The 23016-nt window shown below is 34.8% G+C and overlaps 1 protein-coding gene across 1 annotated transcript in view; it reads right to left on the reverse strand.

Annotated features, from left to right (window-relative positions):
- The window catches only part of LOC111154288 (spermatogenesis associated 5), a 325382-nt gene that overhangs the window by 237968 nt on the left and 64398 nt on the right, over window positions 1–23016 (reverse strand). The window contains exons 11-12 of the mRNA XM_022513797.1: window positions 18840–19049; window positions 1882–1935 (exon numbers count right to left, since the gene is read on the reverse strand). Of these exons, the coding sequence (XP_022369505.1) occupies window positions 1882–1935; window positions 18840–19049 (264 nt within the window). The remainder of the gene's footprint in view (window positions 1–1881; window positions 1936–18839; window positions 19050–23016) is intronic.

Raw genomic sequence — 23016 nt, forward strand, 5'->3', positions numbered from 1 at the left:
TAATGGCTGACATAAAGCCAGGACAAGAAAAATGACCAAACCTTGGAAGAGCACAGACTGATAAGACCAGAAGTCAAACACTACCAACAAGAGGGACTGGCCAGCTAGCCAGTCACAAGGGCAAAAAATGTGGAAACGGGCTAGAAAAAGTCAGCACAGGCAGAAAGAAATCCAAATGTGTGTTATCTGTAATCTAGGCCCCCATCTTCTGGTCACAAGGATCATGACCATAAAAATAAAACATTAATATTAATAAATATTGCCTTTTTTTAATTTTAATCAATGATGATACTCTTGTTCTTGTTAATGTTTCCTACAATTACCACTGTCTACATTTTCAAGAAAAAAGAAAAAGGACAAAAAGTAACTTAAGATTTTTTCTTAGATGAAAAACCAAGTATTCCAATCTCTAATTTTCTTGGGTTGGTACCCAGGTATTCACAAATGGAGGCCATCCGTTCCATTGCTGTTTGTGTATTCTTGTCCTTTTTAGCTTCTGTAAGGATACACGGTGTCTGTGTGAGGCAGGCCAACCTCTGCTTAGGAAAGCCAAGACTTGTGATTGAATTCCTATAGTTACGTGACTCCAAGTGCCCTGATTTTGCATGAATTTATCGGTTGTGCAGCTTCCGCAATATGGGTGAGTGGCCTATCAATTAGGCACTGGCTTTAAATCTTAGAAGGGGGATGCATCATAATTGAGGTAATATTTACAGTTACAGCACCAAATTCTTTGAGTTGGGGGAAAAGATGATTTAAATATTTCAATGGTTTTAAGGTTTTTTTTTCCATTCTGTAAATTTATATTTTTATTCATTTAGTCTTTAATTAAATATAATACGCTATCTATACACCATATACTGTACTAAAATGTGATGGTAAAATCACAAAAAATTTTATATCCTTTTCAAGTATTACATACTAACTATATTGACATTTATTATATAGCACAATAACGCTTAACTATTTTACCTATATTATTTGACAGAGCTACAATACTTAGTAAAAATCTTTGAATATAGTATATAATATGCTGCTGTTATGTACATGGATTTTTATAAGAACTTAGAAATGTAACATTTAAACATTGTAAGTATGTGTGGCGGTATTTTTAAGATTTAAAAATATATACATAGGGCTAATCTACTTCCTACATATATACATCTGCCTATTCTGGACATTGCACCTACATGGAATCATACTCAAAAAAAGGGGGGCGGGGCGCCTGGGTGGCTCAGTGGGTTAAAGCCTTTGCCTTCGGCTCGGGTCATGATCCCGGGGTCCTGGGATCGAGCCCCACATGGGGCTCTCTGCTCAGCGGAGAGCCTGCTTCCCCTTCTCTCTCTGCCTGCTTCTCTGCCTACTTGTGATCTGTCAAATAAATAGAAAAATATTAAAAAAAAAATTTTAAATTATTAAAAAAAAAAGGGGGGGAGGGGATGCATTATCTAAGTCACCAGGCAAAGGTAAAATAATTAAAATAAGGACAGTACTGTGAAATTTTCATATACTAAGCTTATTCAATTTAAAGGACTACATAATTTAAAGGATTTAAATCTCATTCTGAGATCAAGCATTCCTTGTAAGTACAGGAGTATTTTTTTTTTTTTAATGAAATGAGGGCAGTTGTTAAAATCTTTATTTGGTAAAACTAAATGTTCATAGTATTATGATGTTTAAAGATAAAGATGAAGTGTTGTAGATGATCGAAATTGCATTTTTAAATAATAAAATAATGTTTGCCTGAATGACAAATATACCACTAGAATTTGGATTTGGAAATTTCAGCATCTACAATCCAAAACAAAATGGAAACCATACAGAAGGACAAAAGGATGATTCCCCAACACAGAGTTCCACTTCAAGACATAATCATCTTACCTCTCTAACCGCTCTTTCAGATTCACCAACATATTTATTCATTAATTCAGGCCCCTGCATGAAAAGAAAACAACTGTTCAATGTCCTTTAAATGTAACCACATGTATGTCTTTTGATGAAAGATAAAATGAATACTTAAAAAAAAAAGAGGAAAAAATAAAAATCTGCTCTCAACTAAATTGGTTCCCTTAGCATACTTATTTTCATTGGGTGTTACTTCTGTCTCAAAAATTAAAGCCATTCTATATTTCAAAAACTACACATCAATATAAAGGAAAGGCTGTGACTAAACATAATAGTTTAACTTCTACTTTATCTACCCGTCAAAGCATATTTTTACTATAGATCAGGCATGGTACTAGGTATTGAAGATAGAACAGTCTAATTTGGAAGACCAACAAAGAGATATCATCCATGTATTCCCAGATCTAACCAGTGGCTGGTTCTGAGTAGGTCTACATGTCATTTTGGATCCTGGTCCACTAGATCAATATCCTTCTCTGGCAAGAAACAAGACCTCAGGGCTATTCTTCTTAGGACTCCATAATAATTCCTGAGAATGGAATGGAAGTCATGTAATCCGTAATATTATTTTATAGTCCCTGAGTGTTTCCTATATAAATGCCACTCTTGGACACTCTGCTCTCACTTGACTTGGCCATGTAGATAGACACTGACTATAAGAACCTGCAGGGCCAAACATGCTCTTCTCAGCTGATTTAAATGAGTACAGTGAGAGAAACTTCCCACAGCTGAGAAAGACACTTAGCATTATAGGACAAACTTTATACCAATATTTGAAGGGAATAGTTGTAGTTCTCAGGACAGCAGGGTTTTTTGTTTTGTTTTTATTTTTAATTTTTTTTTTAATTTGGGGGGGTAAGGCACAGGCAGAGGAAGAGGGAGAAGGAGAAAGAGAATCTTAAGCAGACTCCATGCCCAATGTGTGAGCCCAACACAGAGCTCAATCTCACAACCCTGAGATTATGACCTGAGCTGAATTCAAGAGTCAGGTGTTCATCTGAAAGAACCACACAGGCACCCCTTGTTTTGTTTTCAATATCCCATGACTTTCGTGATGTGATGATATGTGCCATTAGACAGTAGATAGGTGTGCAATAAAAAAAGAAAGCCTATTGTTTTTCACACAATATATGATACTTTAGATATTTAAGAAAGAAAAAATGTTAACATTCAAAAACACTAAATGTCAAAAAACCCCCAAGAACAAACAAAAAAGTGTGCATCTTTGAATCAGTGATATGCAGTGTATCACTTGGAGATGAGCCACTTTTATAGGGATTCTCCTGTTGATGGCCAGTTAGTGAAAGTCTGTAGAACTTTATTACTAGAAGGGCACACGTCTCACCATTGGTACCCCTTCTAAAATACCTGGACACAGGAAGGGAAAAGAGATTTTCTATCAGCTGGATGAAGTGCTGAGTGGCAGATATCTGAAGGGAGATTCAGAGAGAAGCTGAATGAATGGACACTTAGAAGGTAACAAGAATCATTGTCATTGTCATGGTGTGATGCTCTGACTGATGAGGGTTACCAGTGTTGGTGCTCCTGAGACTTTGTTCTAAGGGAGTTATTTCCTCTGGCTGGAGGGGGGTTGGAAGGAATGCAGATGAACAAGCAGAAATCAGCACAGGGGTAGTGGTGGCAGCCACCTAACATGAGGTATTAGAGATCAAGAGGGTAAGGAGAACTTCACCCTGGGAAGGTGGCTCAAAATGAGGTGTCACAGTCTCAGTGGAATGAGGAGGACATTCCTATAGGGTTTGGATAAGAATTGAGATGGAGAGTTCCCATACAAGGGAGCAGAATAGCATGGAGTACTAAAGCAAAGTGAATTGAGGAAAGTGTCCATATGAGAAGGCATCCCAGTGCAATGTTATACAGAATATTGTATGTAGCCCCAGTGGGTAAGACAGGTATCCTCCTGGAAGGGTAGGACGTGGCGAGGTGTACAGTATGGAAGATGTCAAGGAAGAACATGGAGGGGCAGAATAGGATAAGGAAAGCACTTGAGGTGACAAGATGGTCTTATACTGGGTACCAGGGCCCTAGTGGAGTAAGAAAAGTACACGTGGGGAAGAGCAGCACAGCAAAGATCACTAAAGTCAGTGGGATGAGGAGGGTGCTACAAGAGGTGGGGAGAGGTGGGAAAGGAAGATGGTGGCATCACCCTCACAGATGAGGAGTATGTTTGTTCAGGAAGAAAGGGGGCAGAGGCAGTAAAGGGGAATTATATTTAGAAGGACTGATCAAATAAATAATTAAGGATAATAGTAGCCAGGTTCCTCACTATTAGAGGAGTTGTAATATAAAAATAAAGAAAATGAGAATGAATTTTACTGTACTGAACTGAAATTGGAATTATCAGTATAAATCCAAGACTTTCAATATATTTAGGTAAGTAAATATAAAAAAGTGTGTGCAAATATATATACCCATGTGTGTGTCCATGTGTATGTATGTGTGTGCATATATATACAAACACATTCATATTCCTGAGCTCTGTTCCCTCAGAGAATCTGAGAGGTGCCATATCCCGATAATAATAAGCACATCTAGCACCCAGAGCATGGCTTTTAAATTCTAAAAACTTGGATTCCAAATTCTCCATCATAAAGATATCAGGGCCTCTTAAAGAAATGGCAGATTCCAAGGCTGGGATAGGTGATGTACAAAATGAGTCTGGAAATCTTACTGCCTAGATAGTAAGAAAGTGCTCAAAGAGATGGAAACCTGCTGTTAACATTATGTTAAGGAACAAGTTAGTTATATAGTCTCAAAGTAACTACCCACAGAGCAATATTAACTTCATGGGGATAACAGTAATTTTACAATGGCAAAGCTTGGCAGACACAACCATAATCGAAGTTAGCATCAGTAGCAATGAGACCATTTAAAATCAAGTATCACCTGACAGGACACAATGAGAAGAACACAGCATTGTTTCGCTGAAAAATCTGAATCTAATCATGAGTAAATATCAAAAAAACCCAAACTGAGAGATATTTTACACAATAACTGACCTGTAATGTTAAAAAACGTCAAGGTCACAGAAGTAAAAGAAGTGAGGACCCATTCCCAAATGAAGAACACTTAAGAGACATGACAGTTAAATACAGCACATGATTATGGACCAGATCATTTTGTCATAAAGGACAGTACTAGGACAAGTGACAAAACTTAAATGGTAATAATAATGTTCTTTTCTAATTTGATGGTTGTACTATGGTTACATGACAGAATGTATTTTTTATAGATATATACACTAAAGTATTCAGGGTGATAGAGCATATAGCAGCAACTTATTCTCAAATGCTTTAAGGAAAAAAAATTCTGACTACTCCTGCAATCTTTCTATAAAGTTTAGACAGTTCATAAAAATAGAAGAAAAAACACTTGATCCACAAACAGAACTATTACAGTGAGATAAGTAAAAAAGATTTGATATACACAGACCCAGAAAGAACAGAAATTATTAAATTAGCACACAATGTCTTAAAAACAGGTATTACAAATATAATAGTCACTGTAGTGAAACAGTAAACCTGAAGACAGAGCAACTACTCAAATTGAAGCAAAAAAATTTTAATAAAAATGATGAGACTTCAGGGATCTATATAACAATATCCAAAGACTTAAAATATGTATAATTAGAGATCCAGAAAAAAGCATAAGGAGAAAAACAGAAATATATATAAATTTGATAAAAATCAATGAAACCCCAGATCTAAAAAGCTCAACAAACCCCAAATATGATGGGAGGAAAAAAAAAAAAATCATACCAAGCACATTAAGATCAAGTTGTTGGAAACCAGCAAAAAAGATACAAACTTCAGAGAAGGTGGAGAACAAAAAGATACCTAACATGCAAGCAAACAAAAAGAATCAGCACTGACTTCTCATCCAAAACCTTATGAGCCAGGTGACATTAGAACAAAAGTATTGCAAAAAACAACCATCAAGCTAGAATAGCATATCCTTAAACAGTGCAAGCAAACAAAAGACTGTATCAGATAAACAGAAAATAAGGGAAAGTATCACCGACAAATCTCCACTACAAAAACTTAGTTAAAGGAAGTTCTAAAGCCAGAAGGGCGGGACACCTGGGTAGCTCAGTCCGGTTAGGCTTGGGACTCCTGATTTTAGCTCAGGTCGTGATCTCAAGATTGTGAGACTGAGCCCCACGTTGGGCTTTGTGCTGGGTGTGGAGCCTACTTAGGATTCTCTTTCTCCTTCTCCATCTTCCCCTCCCCCCATCTCTTTCTCTCCCCTTTCTTAAAAAAAAAAGCCAGGAGGGAATCTGTATTAAGTACAAGGAAATGAAAAGTGTCGGAAATGGTACTATATGGCTAAATATTTTTCATTAATTTCTTAAAAAGACAACTGAACATCTAAAGCAAAAATAATAATATACTTTGGGGTTTATACATATGTTGAGATAAAATATAGAGTATAGCACAAAGGAAAGTAAATTGTAAGAATCTTATAAAGTAATATAGTACTGGGAGGTACACTATAAATTAAATTTGTGTAAACCTACAGTCAGTATTTTTTAAAAAATAAAACAAAGAGGTTTAGCTATTAAGAAAATAGGGGAGATAAGACAGGATATCAAAACATACTCAACTATTCCAAAAGAAGACAGAAGATGGGGGGGGGAAGATGGGAAAAACAGACAAATTTGCATTAAAAGGCAAATTATAAATATGTCTGATAAAAAGGAGACAATATTTAATACTTTTTTTTATATACTACCTCCACAATAGGTGCTTCAAAAATATTCAAGTATGATAGAATGGCAACAAATGAGTGCATTAGAACACAGGGGGATCAGGATGGAACAGTCAAGGATAAGAATAAGAAAAGAATAGGAAGAGTCTCTCAACATTCAGGCTAACAAAATCCAGCTGCTCCAAGAATACTGCCTTTAGTCATGTTCACTTAAGAGGAGTTATTTGATAGCATCAACATAGAAATCCTTAAGTAATAAAAGAAGCAGTTTTATCTTTCTGCCTGATTTTTTTAATTAATCCAAGATGATGCATTAGTAAATTTTCTATAACATTAACAAAGTTTTCCCTAAAAAACAAAACATAAAGCCTCTCATCTATTTCTTATGCCTGTTTTCCTCTTTTCTTTAAAAATAATCTTTTCAAAATAATCTGAAAGTAACAGATTATACATAATCTAAAAAATTAATACTTGAGGGTATTTAGGGGGCAGATGTATTAAAAACATAATTATGACATATTATGAAATTATGTAACATTTAAGGTACTTCTACATCTGTGACTGAAATCTACCAACAACCAGGAAACACATAAACCGTCGGAAAGCAAACACATTTTTAAGAAAACTTGCTTGGGACAGTCCTTGTGATGACTACACTTTATAACTAGTACGCCAACTGTCTATACATTGGTACCTACACTGTCTCCAAGCAATCATGTTTACATAATGAAATTGTTTTTGAGCTTGTTTCCCCAAAAACACTACAGAGAGAGAGACTTCATGACTCTAATCTCATCACCAATGATTTATTATCTTAATTTCTTAAATAATGCAATCCGAAACAGATTTATTTTCAATGAAGACAAAGGATGAAACGTTAGTTATGCTGAAGCAGAGTGTTCTCCCCTTTTAAAGGATTTTGAATAGCAATGGCTTAATATCAAATCAATTTTACGCTTGTTTTTAAGACACACATTAGACCACGTAATAGGAACACAAAATTTACACTTATAGTCATCAGTGAGATAAATAAACCTGAAGGCATTTTCCTGAGTACTGTGGAATTGAGAAGAAAAAATATAAAGAGCCAGACAGTAAATATTTTACACTCTATGGGCCACAAATGGCTTGTGTCACATATTCCTCCTTTTTAACATCCCATTAAAAATGTAAAATTCATACTTAACTAGAGGGTTAGATTAAAACAAGCTGCAGGCTGGATTTGACCTAAAGGCTGTGTAATTTGCTGACTCCTTATCTAGATTAACCTCACACAATTTGAAATAGTTCATTTCTGTCAATAAGATCAAAAAGTCACCAAAAATATCAATGACATTATTGGTGACTAAAAAACCTGGCCTTAAAAATATTAAGAAAACTGATCAAAACATTAAGGAAAAAAATTAATGATACTTTAAAAAGCAATTTCAAAATACCTACTATGTTTAAGATGTTCATGCCCAATGACAATAACTTCTAGGTATATATACCATAGAGAAACTCTTATGTATACACCAAAGGAGACATATACAAGAATATTACAGAAGCATTGTTTGCAACCAAAAATAAATCCTAAACCTAGAATTCATGAATATAAAAATGGGTGAAATAGCTAAAGAGGTATAAACTTCCAATTATAAAATAAGTCATGGAGATAAAAAGTACAGCATAGAGAATATAGTCAATACTGTAATAACATGGTACGGTGACAGATGGTGACTACACTTGTTGTGGTGAGCACTGAGTAATGTACAGAATTGTTGAAACAATATGCTATGCACTTGAAACTAGTATAACATTTTTGCCAAGAATGCTTCAAGTAAATAAATGAGTAAATAAATTGCAATGTCCTAAAATGGAGTTTTATACCATCAGAGTGTAAATGAATGGCTATACTAAGGAGACCAGCAAGAAAGCTGTTGTTACATAGCCAAATTGCACTGCTTATATATTATTTACAACCAAGAGTAAGAGAGTCCTTGATGTTTTGCCAACTTTTTAAAGATCGTAGAACAGTTGTAATTTTCCCCATGGATCATTTTTGCATGGTTTCACCTCGCCTGCTCATTTTTATTCCTGTGCTACAGGGCAAAACAATGTCTGCCCGTTCATAATATAGACAGTCAAATAAATAAAGTAGGTGCTATTCATTTGCAATATGATAAATTACCCTTTTACTCAAAGAAGACCGTGGACAAACAGTTAAGACAGTGAACAACAAAACAAGAATCAGGACCCACTCAATAAAACAAACCTTCGATAATTAGGAAAATGGGTTATTGTCAGGGAGGAGGTCAGAGAAGGTAGAGTGAGGGCAGGGTGAGAAATATGTAGAATGTTATTCTATTTAGGGTAATTAATTAAGCAAGTGTGCCCTGATAATAATCAGAAAGGAAATTGCTAATGTCACTGTTGTTTTTAATGTAATTACTATCATGACGGATCTGAATTATTGTTATTATTCTTACAGCAACTCTCCATAAAAGTCAAGGGCTTGACATAAAATAGTAACCCAGTGAAGACATAACTTTATATTCAGGCAGTATATACATTGCATATATACTGCTTTTTAATTATCTGGCTTAACTGAAGGAAAGTTACTAGAGAATCGGGAGAAATGATTATTGTTCTCCACAGATTATCTAAAAAAGATGACTTGAACATCAGTGTTGAAATGTACAAGATTATGATCATTTCGTGATCTCTGAGAATACAGTATCAATATCCTGCTACCAATAACAGAAAAATTAATGTTTTAAATATATGATGTTTAGGCAAACAGACTTGATATTTTTTTGAAATGTGAAAATATGGCATATAACCTCAACCAGTAAAGAGTCATTCCTCTACTAAACAGAGTTTAGCTACAGGAAACCCGTAAATAAGAAACAATGTTTCTTTTCCTTCAAAAAACAAAAGAAAAAGAAAAAAAAGATTTGAAAATCTAACCTAAGAATTTTGCACTATAAGAAAATATGGGTTGGAATAATTCAAGTATTACTAATAAGTCATAGCAGTAATAAAAAAGACTTCTGCAGGAGGTGAGCCTGGGTGGCTCAGTCAGTTAAGGAGATGCCTTTGGCTCAGGTCATGATCCCAGAGTCCTGGGATCTAGCCCCTATTCGGACTCCCTGCTCAGCAGGGAGTCTCCTTTCCCTCTCCCTCCCTGACCCCTGCTCTCTCTCTAGTGTATACGCACTCTCTCTCTAAAAAATAAGAAACCTTAAAAAAAAAAAAAAAAAAAAAGACTTCCATAGGGCCCTTAGAGAACATATGATATTGCAGAGACCACCATTCTGACAAATCTTACCTAGATGACTAGCCTACAAAATGTAACCCAGTATCTACACTGATATGTTACATGGGTCCAGAATTTTATAAGAAGTCAAAGCAATTTCAAAACCAAGGAAGGTTTATTTTGAGCTTAAAGTTCAAACAGCCAAAAATCACTGTTTTCTGGTACGAGTTGCAAAAGATTAAATTCAGCTTTCAAGACATATATTACATTTTATTCTAACGGGAAACAAGGAATTATAAGCTATGATGTTATATTTTTTGTTCTATTTGAAACCAAATACATATGCAATTTTTTTTTTAAGATTTTATTTATTTATTTGACAGACAGAGATCACAAGTAGGCAGAGAGGCAGGCAGAGAGAGAGGAGGAAGCAGGCTCCCCGCCGAGCAGAGAGCCCAACGCGGGGCTCGATCCCAGGACCCCGGGATCATGACCCGAGCCGAAGGCAGAGGCTTAACCCACTGAGCCACCCAGGCGCCCCTACATATGCAATTCTTAAAAACAGAAGACAGCAGCAACTAGTGTCAACTAATTTCATGAAATCTTGCTAAATGTTTCAAATGTATTATTCTCCACTGCTTACAACAGTCCCCTGAGATGGATATTCTTATTATCATAACTTTACAGAAAAAAAATGTGAAGTGAAAAAAGTTTAAGTGATTTATGAAAAGTCACACAGCTTAATAAATGGCAGAACTGGCATGCAAGTCTCTTACCAACATACCTGACAATTAGAGGAAAGGCCCTAAAAGTTTAGCAATCAACAGGAATAAAGGACAAGCAACAGATTAGAATATAAGCACTATGTTAAACATACTCAGAATGTTAGTGGGAGGGCTTTAGGAGTCATTTAGTCTAACCTACTTCATTTAAAACCTGAGGAAAACAAAGTGTGAAGAAGTTGAATGAAATGCCCAAAGCCCAAAAAAGTTAAATGGCAGAAAAAATGAGAAAAATGCAGGATTTTGGTTCCTAGACAATTATTCTTTCTAAAAACTATGATGTGTTCCATTTGTTCCAAGCCGGTCCAAAACAAACAAATAAATAAATAAATAAAAAGGAAATGTGCCTTTAAGAGTTTACATGTTGGGGCACCTGGATGGCTCAGTCGGTTAAGCATCTGCCTTTGGCTCAGGTCATAGGATCCCAGGGTTCTGGAATCAAGCTGTGCATCAGGCTCCTTGCTTAGTGAGGAGTACCTGCTTCTCCCTTCCCTCTCCCTCTGCTGGCCATTCCCCCTGCTTGTGTGTGCGAGCCTGCGCGCTCTCTCTGTCAAATAAATAAATAAAATCTTAAAAAAAAAAAAAAAAGATTTTGCATGGTACTAGCAATTCAAATTCAAAGGTATTTGTGGGAGCAGAGCAAGTGACAAGCACAAAGTATAATCCTCAATAAATAGCTGTGAACATGGGTTAATTTGAAAATAAAAATTTTATTGATTTCTATCATAAACAAGAGACCATTTACATCAAAATATAATAAGGGTTAGGTATAAATAGTATGGTTTATAAGTGCCACATTTGCTCATGAGTTTTTTAACTCTTTAAAAAGGTAATACATAAACCCATAAAATAGATGGACTAGATAAAGTTATTTCTTTTCCAATTTTAATTACCAAATAACTGTGGTATGTTAGCCCTGTCACATTTCACCTGCCCAGATAATGTGCTTCACTCATAAGGGTGATCAAGAAAACTACCAAAAATAAATAAAGTATCATAAGTAGGCTTATTTTGCAGTAATGTTATTTTCCATGTTTCCATGGTTAATATTTCAAGTGTTCAATTTTTCAAAACAAAAATAACATAAATTCATGTAAAGATTTGTCCAGCTGTGCTATTAATCCAGTGAGAACTAAATCTGACTAATCTTTTTTTGTTTCATGATTTTATATCCTATCAGTCACAAACTCAATACTTACACCTCATGCAAAATTGCGAGGCAATTTTGCCCCTTTAATCAGTACTGGATTTTTTCCAGTTTCCCAAGGGCTTTTTAAATGTGTCTGACACCTGCCTGTTGCTTTTGGCTATTACAATTCAAACCAAGTTTTTATAAGTTCTAAAATGTCTAGGGAAGGCAAGTTAACCTAAGTGTTAACTATGGTTAAATGCTATGGAATATACTCATAAAAACCCAAACTCGCATGAGATAGAATTACATATATGTAATGTGAGTAAAGGATCTTGAAAATTAATAAAAAGCACGACATCGGCACATACAGAAGGCCATTTTGGGAAAGTACTTCAAAGGGTTTGAAAACAGGCATTAAGTACGAGGCAAGAAATACCTTACCTTGGTAAGTAAAAACCCTAAAAAGCAAGAGGGGCTAGCAGAGAAAGGAACAGAATTCAAGTCATCCTCTCAAAAAAAGTACAACATAAACCTTCCCCACAACTTACTGTTTCAGGAAACAAAAATGACACACTTCAGAATTTACACAGCAGCACCATGCTGCCTACAATTTGGCTGGCTATAAAGTCTAAATGTAGACATGCCCACAGAATCCCCTTACATTACTGCTGACCACTCTGGTCACTCTCCAACTCCTTTACTGACTATTATGCAGAACTGCAAACAATGGGTTTCAGCTTCCATGTTTTTATCACTAGAAATGACCATTCTCTTGAGCTGCAAACCCATATTAAAAATGGCCTTTTACGTATTATCTGCCATGTTGTTCCACAGGCATTTCAAACTCCACATGTCTAAATCCCAGTCTGGTATCTGTTCTACCTCTAATCTGCCTTTCTTCCTCACATGCTAACTTTTTCAAGAGTCAGGATACTTCCATCTACCAGTCACTGACAGTGAAAATTTTAATCACCTCTGACTTCTCCCTTTTTCATTTCTCACATACATTTAATCATCAAGATTCTAAATATTACCCATTTCATTATATCACTTCTTTAATCAAATGTCTGACTAAATTATGAATTGACAGATAGCGAGGAGCCCATCTAATGCGTCTTTGTTTACCATGTACAGAAACAGAGAATATAGAACATAAAGAAGGAGCTTAATAATCTGAGTTACATAACTGCTGCAATTATAAAACATTTACAAATAGTTTTCAAAGCATTATAGACATGAAATTTTAATATTTCTTTAATTAAATTTTATTCAAGAGATTTAAAAGAAGGAAAAAATGACTAATCTCTCTCAGCTGGATTCCATGAATAAAAAGTTAAATGAATCCAACTTTATTTATCCAAATAAAATTTTCTTTCTATTATTAAGTAAACTTCTTAGACGTCTGAAGGCATTCTTCTCTTTTTAAATCTAAGTCTTCTAAGACTCCAAATGTTGAAAGTTTTGTTATTATAGTTCATATTATTATCATTTTTTGCTTTTAGCCAAATGTTATATAATCTTTTTTACATAGCACTTTTATTGACTGATACAAGCCCAACTCAAAAAAATGTTAACATTAAGTTATAACATATGATGTTTCGCAACTTTAACATGTCAGCTTATATAGTGCACAAATAATGCCAAAGTTAAATAAATCCAATCTAACTTCTACATAATGGCACATCATTCTATTTGTCCTAATAATCAATTACCATTAGTTATTCCCTAATAGCCATTCAAACAGTGATAAAACTAAGTATATATATTTAATAATGATACTAATAACTGCCAATTTAAGCATATGGGGCACATAAGACAACACTATTTAGAGAAGTCAAGGGAATTATTAAAGTTTAAAAAAAAAAAAAAGCCTGAAAGGAAATTAAATAGAAACTCAAAAGGTTTCAGACTGTAGATGAGCCCAAATGGCAATAAACCTATAGAAGGAGAATAATGAGTTAGGGTCCACAAAAGACATGAATCTGGACATAGTTCCTGGTGAGACTAAATTAGAAGCTATATCCGAGGTGAAAGAAAAAATAACCAAAACACTAAAAGAAAGTATTCTTTATAATGATAGGGTCTGGGGCCAGAACCAACACACTCCTTTATAGGCTTCAACTGAGAACTGCAGTGAAACAGGCAAGCTCAAGGAAGCCCTAAACCCAGATTCCCCAGCCAATTTCCTCTCAGGGCTTTCTTTTCCCAGGAACTTTCCATTATCACCATGAGCAGCAGGATGATGAATAGGAAAGAAGGTCTCCCCCAAAGCCCTCACCCAAGGAACTGGCAATCTCCCCCATGGCTTTTCTCCTTCCATACATTCCACTCTTCCCATACAATGTAGTACAGAGCTATGCGCCAGGCTTTTTAACTTCAGTTACATTCATTAAATGTCTGTACTATGTCTGGATCCATGATACTGACCTTAAAACTCTTTTATTTAATTAACAGACCTCTTCTGGTAAAGCTTAAGATTTCCAGAAGAATTAAGATAGTACTGAGTTCCTACACCACCTTGCAACCCCCACTGCACACTTAGTTTCCCCAATTATTAACATCCATATATTGGAATGGTACATTTGTTATAATCAACTAATAATAATGTATCAATACTGACTCATGAAAATCCACAGTTTATTCAGATTAGTTTTTATCTAATGTCCTTTTTCTGTTCTAGGATCTCATCCAGAGAACCACTGTAACATTATATTTAGCTGTCATGTCTCCTTGGGCTCCTCTTTGCCGTGAGTTTCTCAGACTTTCCTTCTTTTTGATGGCCTTGGCAGTTTCAGGAGTATGGTCAGATATTTTATAGAATGTCTTCAATTTGGTTTTGCCTGAAGCTTTTCTCATGGTCAGACACAGATTATGAGTCTTATAGAGGAAGACCCCAAAAATAAAATGCCATTCTTGTCACATCATACAAAGGTATACACCATCAACATGACTAATCACTGAATATGTTAACCTTGACCACCTGGCTGAGGTAGTGTGTGCCAGTTTCTACACCGTCAAGTAAGTAACTCTTCCCCTATCCCCTTTTCATATTGAACTCTGACAGGAAGTCCTAACTGTACGCAGCCTGCACTTAAAGAATTGAGTAGTTACGCCTTTCAAAACTTTTTCAGTTACTTCTTAATATACTAATCCTCTCAAAGACCTTATACAGATTAAAAAAAAACAAAACAAAAAACTGAGACCAAGAGAACTTATTTAAGGCTACAGAGCTAAAAGTCCAAGGGTTAAGAATCAAACCAAAGCTATCTGAATCCTGGTTTAGTACTCTTTTCATTGTGACATAATTTCAAGATCACAAATTATATAGTAATAGGTAAATTTCAAGCTCCACCTTATTCAACCACTAGTCTCCTTCCATATACTTCCATCTTATTCATCAGGTTCCTGTTTCTTTGGCAGTGATTACTCTTTCTTATTAATTTCACCAACTCCTACCCCAAAGCCATGTTATTTTTCTCAGTTTTCTTTGTCCTACAGAAACAAATCTTTTTTTTTTTTTAACTGTCCCAGAAACATCTTTCCACTTCTCTGAACCTGTCCTATAGAAACTTCCTGAACTACTTTCTCCAGTATCATGGTGTAACTAGTGAAAAAAAGAACTGGGCATTAAATTAAATTAAAGAAGGGGGGAGGGGAATAAAAGACTGTATAATGCAGTGGTTCACAGCTAGACTCTACACTCAGAAAGTCCTGAGACCAAATTTCAGTTTCATCTCCACAACTCCAACCCTGGAAAAGTTATTTCACTATCTTAAACATTATTATCCTCATTCGCAATCCTAGAAACTAAACTTAAAGCATTAAGTATATAAAGAGGTGTCTCTATGCAGTTTTCCACACAGTATCTGCAAAATGGAAACTCTATGATTTATAGACTACCCCACAAAATTTTAAAACAAAAGCTTAAAGATAAACTTGGAACTTACCAAATTCAAATTATTTTGTACCTTTGATAATAGAACAGTAGGAGATCTAGTTGAATAAAGAACAGTAAGTACTTAGAATCGTGCATGCTTTGAATAAATCAGTTTCCTGAAAATGGGATGTATTTTATAGAATTCCTCCTTGAGACAAGTAACAGAAGAAAATTTCCCCAAAAAAGTCAAGCATACCCTAAGCTCATTACATTCTAGTACTCACCAATAACAGCTACTAAAGGACTTGCTCAAAATCCTTGTCAAATGCCTAACCACCCTTCTTCCAGAATCAGTTAACAGTTCCTCACAAGGTAAAGCAGCCCATCTACCCAAGGGTAATTAATCTATTGCAGCACTCCAGACAAAAGCAAGAGAGAAGCAGAAAGGAAATTTCAACTGGAAAATATTTTGACATAATTGACACAGATGACAAACTAAACTTAAGCATATGTCAAGTGCTACAGTCCACACAGAACCACATATAGGTGCCAAAGGATATTAAGAGTCTACATAAGCCAAGGTGAAGTCTAAACTCTAAGTATACATCTTTTAATCACTGTTTAGAAAAGATGCAGAGGGGATTGCAAATGGTTCTTTCATAAACTCAGAGAAAGAAATGTTTCAAATCTTTAAATTGTTTATTTTGGGAATTAAAGGTAATTACAACTGTAAAAAAATGTTAGGGAATTTTTCCTTTCAATACATGTAAGATACTTGTATTTTCCAATAGGCTAGAAAATTGCACTATCTACATTTCTCCGATTATTTTCAAAATCTGGCAGACTTGTGATTTCAAAAGCTCAAACTTAACACTTAAATCCCTGGGAAAAGAAACACATATGTTGCAACCAAAACCAACTTTTCTTCATAGAAAACAACAACAGCAACAACAACACAAAACTAGGAAGAATATATTATAAATTCCCAACTTGTTTGACTTCATTTCTTCATACATAAGCTATATGACATAGCTACTTTAAACCCTTCTCACAAACAATGATGAGACAAGATGAAAAGACTGATGAAAATGCAGAGAAAAACAAATTTTTTCATGTTCCCAACTTTTTCTTTTGGAGATTTTTAAATATGTAGGAAAACTTAAAAAATAGTAGAATGAATGTTCATTGTTTATTAAATATAATCTCCAGCCAGATTAAAAAATTGAATAACACTGCCAAACCATATTAAAATGTATATTGAATAAAAATCCACCTTAAATAAAAACTAATAAGTAGGATACTAAGTATGAACTCAATTGAATAAAAAAATTTCTTAACATCACTTATCCTTTGTGTGTGTATGACCTAAAAGAAAAATGAACATGAGTTTAGTGAAAAAGCTCAAATAAGTTAACACAAGCATTGCTATTTTACATGAACAGTGTGCAAGATAAACCTTTCAAAGATGTACATTTTCTCACAGTGAAAAAAGTAGAACTGCCTAAAGTTCTGAAATGTTTCATACTCAAAAACAGTGATAACTGTATTTCTAAGTAATCCTAAAATATGCCAGAAAGTAGTCCTGGTAACATCTGGAACAGTTATCTTAGATTACATAAGAATGAGATACTAGTTCATAGGAAAATACACGTGCTCCTCTTTGAGATTCCAGTGTAAATAATAAGTTTCAGATATCCAGCAGACAGAAAAAAAAAAAATTCAAGGGTTATGAATATACTACTGTGGAATACGCAACAAGGTAGGCATAGAAAAGTGGGAGATGACAGTAAAATGAGTAGGGAGTTCCAGTAAAACAGCTATGTCCATTACCATGACATAAGAGAACAGGGAACAAAGAGAAATCAAGATGCCTCTGAAATTTCAAAATCACTCATTACCCCAACATTTAAAGATGCAAACTTTAAAACTGTGGTTGTGATTCAGTTTAAGTGATCATAGTGAAAATGGTCTTTGACTCTATCTTCAGTATTTAATATATTTTACAAGATAATAACAAATATGCATTATTTAACAAATAACATTATAACAAATCACATTAGTGATTGTGAAAATACTGATTCTTAAAAAGCCTAAACATATCTAAACATTATTCCAAAAAAAAAAATTTAAGTAAAAAGTTGACTCTACACTGAAATAAATTTTATGCATTCAATTTGCCAAGGATTTCATTCAGTGTTCTAAGATAGAAAACATATTTTATTATGAAAAAAATTCCCTGACACTATCAAAAACAGAGCCTTTTATCATGTGCTTTTTCTGAAATGAATTTGATATTTAACAGACTGAAGTCATATTTTTGTGATAAAGTCCATTCCACTAATGGATTTAAGGTTTTATATATGTATATTTAGTAACTGGGTAGATGACCATATTGCATAAAAATTAATTAGAAAATTAATATCTGGCCCTGGGGTGCCTGGATGGCTCAGTTGGTTAAGCATCCAACTCCTGATTTCAGCTCAGGTCATGATCTCAGGGTTTTAGGATGGACCATGCTGGGCTCCACACTCAGTGGGGGAGTCTGCTTGAGGATTCTCTCTCCCTCTGCCCCTCCACCTGTCCACATGCTCTCTCTCTCTAAAATAAATAAAGAAACCTTAAAAAAATTGAGGCCTAAAGTCAAAAAAACTACATGTCAAGTAAGATTATCTACCCCAAGTAATGGGGTAGGGTAATGAACAAATAACATATATATGTATTTCAGAATATAAAACTTGTACAGATATTCCTTGACTAGAAACATGTTTTAAGGAATAGTTTTACCATATAAATTATTTAATTTCTTTGAAAAACTTTATATAAATATTAAATCCACCTCATATTTATAATTAAGTCTTAACTAAGCAAAAGAGATTATTAGCACAATTAAAAACAGGAACTAAACAAGACTGGTTCCTATTATACATGGATATAAGAAATATTGAGAATCACAAAACTAAATAAAGTAGTCTTCTATAGTCCAGCATTTTTGCTGATTACAACCACTAGTTTATTTAGAGCTCATCCCCCTATATTATATTGCCATCAACCTCAAAGAAAAAAAAATCAGCTACTCCTTAAGATGCCTTTTCATGTTTTTCTAAGGGTAAGAATCAGATGATGGGTGTTAGTGGGGTTGGAACAAGAAAGTGGCAATTAAAAAATTTAACACCTTACCTTTATAGCTAGAAAATTCAGGCCACTCTCATTGGCCAAAGCTTTTGCAATCATTGTTTTAGAGCATCCAGGTGGTCCATACAGAAGAACACCTTTAGGTGGCTGAATACCCATTCGAATGAAAGACTCTGGGTGTTTCAAGGGCCACTCCACAGCCTGTTTCAATTTCAGTTTGATATTTTCCAGTCCTCCTATATCTGACCATGATACCTGTAAAACAGAGCATTATCTAAATGTAAATTTTGCCAGGAGAAACAGAGAGAAAAAATAGAATCAATAAAAAGTGCAAGAGGAGGACTAGAACCATTTAAGAATTTAGAAGATCCTTTAAAAGTTCTATCAAGAAGTAAATTACAGTACATGAAATGTGAGCTATATATTACAGAAATACTAAAGAAAAAAGTTTCTGCTTGTATCAATAACTATTTAAATGACTGAACAAACTGTTAAGTCTATCTTCTATTCTAGATGGCTTAAAAAATTAAGTTTCATCTGTCTGAAAATGGCCTGAATTAGTGATCCAAGGTCTCAGCTACATATATCTTTTGGGCAAATTTATTTGCATTATGTATTACTTCCAAAAATATTTCTGTAGGTCCTTAGGGAACATATGATTTTTTCCATCTTTGACATATTCAAGAACTATCATCAAAATTTTGTTCCTTTTTCTCAACAAAGAAACACCTACCAAAATAAGACAACTCTTTACATGCTGTTTACTTAGTAAATATCCATTAAGAACTACATATCAGATAACATACATAGGAATAGAAAAATAAGACATGAGTACAAGATTTACAGAACTTAACAACCTTACCAGTAATGTGCACATAAATAATCACAGTACAATGGAAAGGATGCTAAGCACAGTAACAAAGACACAGAAAAAGCTTTTGGGAGTTCCCAGGAAGAAAAGATTACTTCCAGCTGGAAGGCAAATCTGAAAGTCAACTTCTAAAGCACAGATGAGATCTGGAAATGTGAAAATAGGGCAACGGTCGGGTAGAGGCCAGAAAATTACAAAAGGTTCAGAGGAAAGTATGAAGGAGTAAGAGAAAAAAGATATGAGGGAGAAAAATTTAAAAAGGAAAGTAAGTTGAAACTATGTAGTGGAGGACTCTGAAGACCAGATGATGGAGTTCAAGAACCTCTCTTCAACCTCTCTTCAACCTCTTAAAGATTTTTAATCTGGAAAGTGATATGGTCTAATCTGTGCTTTAGGAAGACTTCCCTGACAAGATTCCTTTAGAGAGGAGAGAGAATGCAGGGAGATCAATTAAGGACCTATCACAAACATTCTTCAAATAAAAAAACAAACTGAAACGAGGGTAACCACATGCAGAGTGAAGACACACCAGAGTGATACTACAAGCCCACAGCACAAGGGTTCTGAGGTTAGAGTAAGAAAGAGGGAGAATTTCAAGCTGAAGATTTCAAGATGAGTTGATAGAATATGAATAAAAAAATAACTTTAAGGGGGAAATATAGAAGATAGATTTTTATTTCTGGATATAAAGAGTTGAAACATAGAACAGGATATTCAAGAGACAAAAAGGGATCAGTTGGATTGTAAGCATCATAAATGGAGCTCTGGTAAGAAGACAGAACTGGAATTTCAATTTCAGAGATCTGCATAAAAACTGCCACCAGGAGAGGAGAGATGTGGGTGAGGGGCAGATCGCTGGGCACCACCTGCATTCCAGAGGCCAGGGGGAAAAAAAGAGGAAGAAAAGTTCAGAAAAACATACAATTCACAAACCCAAAGAAGAGAAAGTTTTTGTTTGTTAATATCAGGAAAAGGTTTTTTTGTTGTTGTTTTTTTAAAGAACTTGCGGGTTTTAGAGAGGGGATACTTTGCTGTTGTTCTCGTTTTTTGTCCACAGAACCAAAGAATGCTATATTACCAACCACAATTCTGGGATCAGATTTAGTTATTCTTTTCTAAAATTGTTTTCTTAGAATTTATTTTTAAAAAGTAAGATTACTGGATTAAGAGGCATGAACGTTTTTAGGTCTCTGGATGCATGATGTCAGTTTGCTATCCCAACTGCTTTATCTATTTTAGTAGCATGAATGATACATGTATAAGTTTCCCTTAGTATCATCAGCCTTGGATTTTATTTTGCCTTTTTTTCCCCTGATTTCTGATTTCACCAACTAATAAAACTAAAATTACACTTGAGATCAATCCACATAAGCTTATGGCCCTAAAAATACAGGATCAACATGACTGTTTACGTAACTGTTACTGTTAAAACCAGGCCTGCCTAAAAGTGTAGTGAATTGTCACACTAACTCAAAAGGTAGTGAGTTGTAGTGAGGGGTAGTTGCTGCTTCTGCTTTCTGGTGTCTCTGATTTTTATTTTGCTTTTTAAATTAAATTTTGAAAAATTTCAGCATACACAGAAATTGAAAAATCAATACCATATGTGTATATATACTCTTTGCCAAAATTTGCCCATTTTTAATATATGCCACATATGCTTTAGTGCATGCTCTTGCTTTCTCTCTACACACACACACACACACACACACACACACACACATTTTATCAATTTTTAAATTTGCCACTGAATCTTTTTAAAGTAGGATGGGGACGCCTGGGTGGCTCAATTGGTTAAGCCTCTGCCTTCGGCTCAGGTCATGATCCCAGGGTCCTAGAATCAAGCCCCACATTGGGCTCTCTGCTCAGCAGGGAGCCTGCTTCCTCTCCTTACCCATGCCTGCCTCTCTGCCTACTTGTGATCTCTGTCAAATAAATAAATTTTTAAAATCTTAAAAAAAAAAAAAAAAGAAAGAAACATTCTGGTAAAAGAGTGTTAAGGAGGGTAGTCAACAACTATCAAAAACTAAATAGATCAGTAAGTATAGAGTATTTAAGAAACAGTGGTCAATAGATACAGCAACAAGGTTACTGAATTGAGTGGTTTAATCAGACCAGTTTTTGTTTTTATGCCTTTTAGCAGTGGAATATACATACACACAAACCGCAAACACACAGGAGCACATATAGACAGTATATACATGTTATATATAATGTATAAAAGGTATATTTATAATAACTACCAGAAATATAGAAGTAAAGGAGCACTCCTTAAAAATAACTACCAGAAATATAGAAGTAAAGGAGCACTCCTTAAACTTGTGAAAATTAAAATAATCATCTTGCATGATCCCCATTCAACTGTTACTATGCAATTATTATACCTGTACAATGAGAACAGCACATTGTCAATGTGCTCCACTAGGAGCAGATTTCCATGTCTTGGAGCATGTTTGAGCTTTACTTTTTTTTTTTTTTTTTTTAAGAAAGAGGGAGTGAAAAAGAGAGAGAGGAAATGGGAAGGGGGAGAGAGAGAATCTTAAGCAGGCTCCACACCCAACGTGTAAGCCCAACTCAGGGTTTGATCTCACAACCTTGAGATAATGACCTGAGTCGAAATCAAGAGTCAGATGCTTAACCAACTGAGCCACCCAGGTGCCGAGTTTTATTTTAAGTAATGTAGCGTTATAGCAGAACACTTACTCAAGCTAATTTAAATAAGTACACATACACAGATAAAATTTTCTTAAAGGTTAATCCAGAATTACTCTCCTAATCAATGACATTTTATAAAAATAAAATTATATGCCTATAAATGCCAGGGAGTATTTTTTCTCAGGTTTTTATGAAACTAAACCCGGCAAAACTTCATTACAATAAAATTTGGTTTTCAATACATTTGTGTGTGTTTAGTTTTAAATCAGTCTTTTAAAGAGTCTTGAAAAAAGAGTTTTTTAAAATAACTTAATATCAGATATTAAGTACTTCCATGAACCACACATGGAAATCACCAATATAAACACAAAGAAATCCATGTGCTAAAAGATGATCTCTGTAGTTAATAAGGATCAGGGAGTACGAGCAAACAGAGGCAACTAAACCAGAGTTGGAGAGGGCTTATCCGCCAAGTGAAATTAGGATGCTTTTAATAGGAAAACTGCGTGTTCATCGGCATGGAAGAGGCCAAAACACAGATGCCACTGTATGGACGTAGTAGTCTGTGCTGAGGAGTTGGCCCATTGCTCTGAAAGCTGCAGTAAAAGAAAAGTGAAACAACCTTGAAACAACCTTGTACCCTACCTCTCTGCTGAGAGAGAGCTCTTGCTTCATCAGTTGTCCTTCCTCTATTACTGT

Source organism: Enhydra lutris, unplaced genomic scaffold (assembly GCF_002288905.1).
Source record: "Enhydra lutris kenyoni isolate GAN:26980312 unplaced genomic scaffold, ASM228890v2 scaffoldscaffold3, whole genome shotgun sequence".
In the NCBI taxonomy this organism is placed as follows: Eukaryota; Metazoa; Chordata; class Mammalia; order Carnivora; family Mustelidae; genus Enhydra; species Enhydra lutris.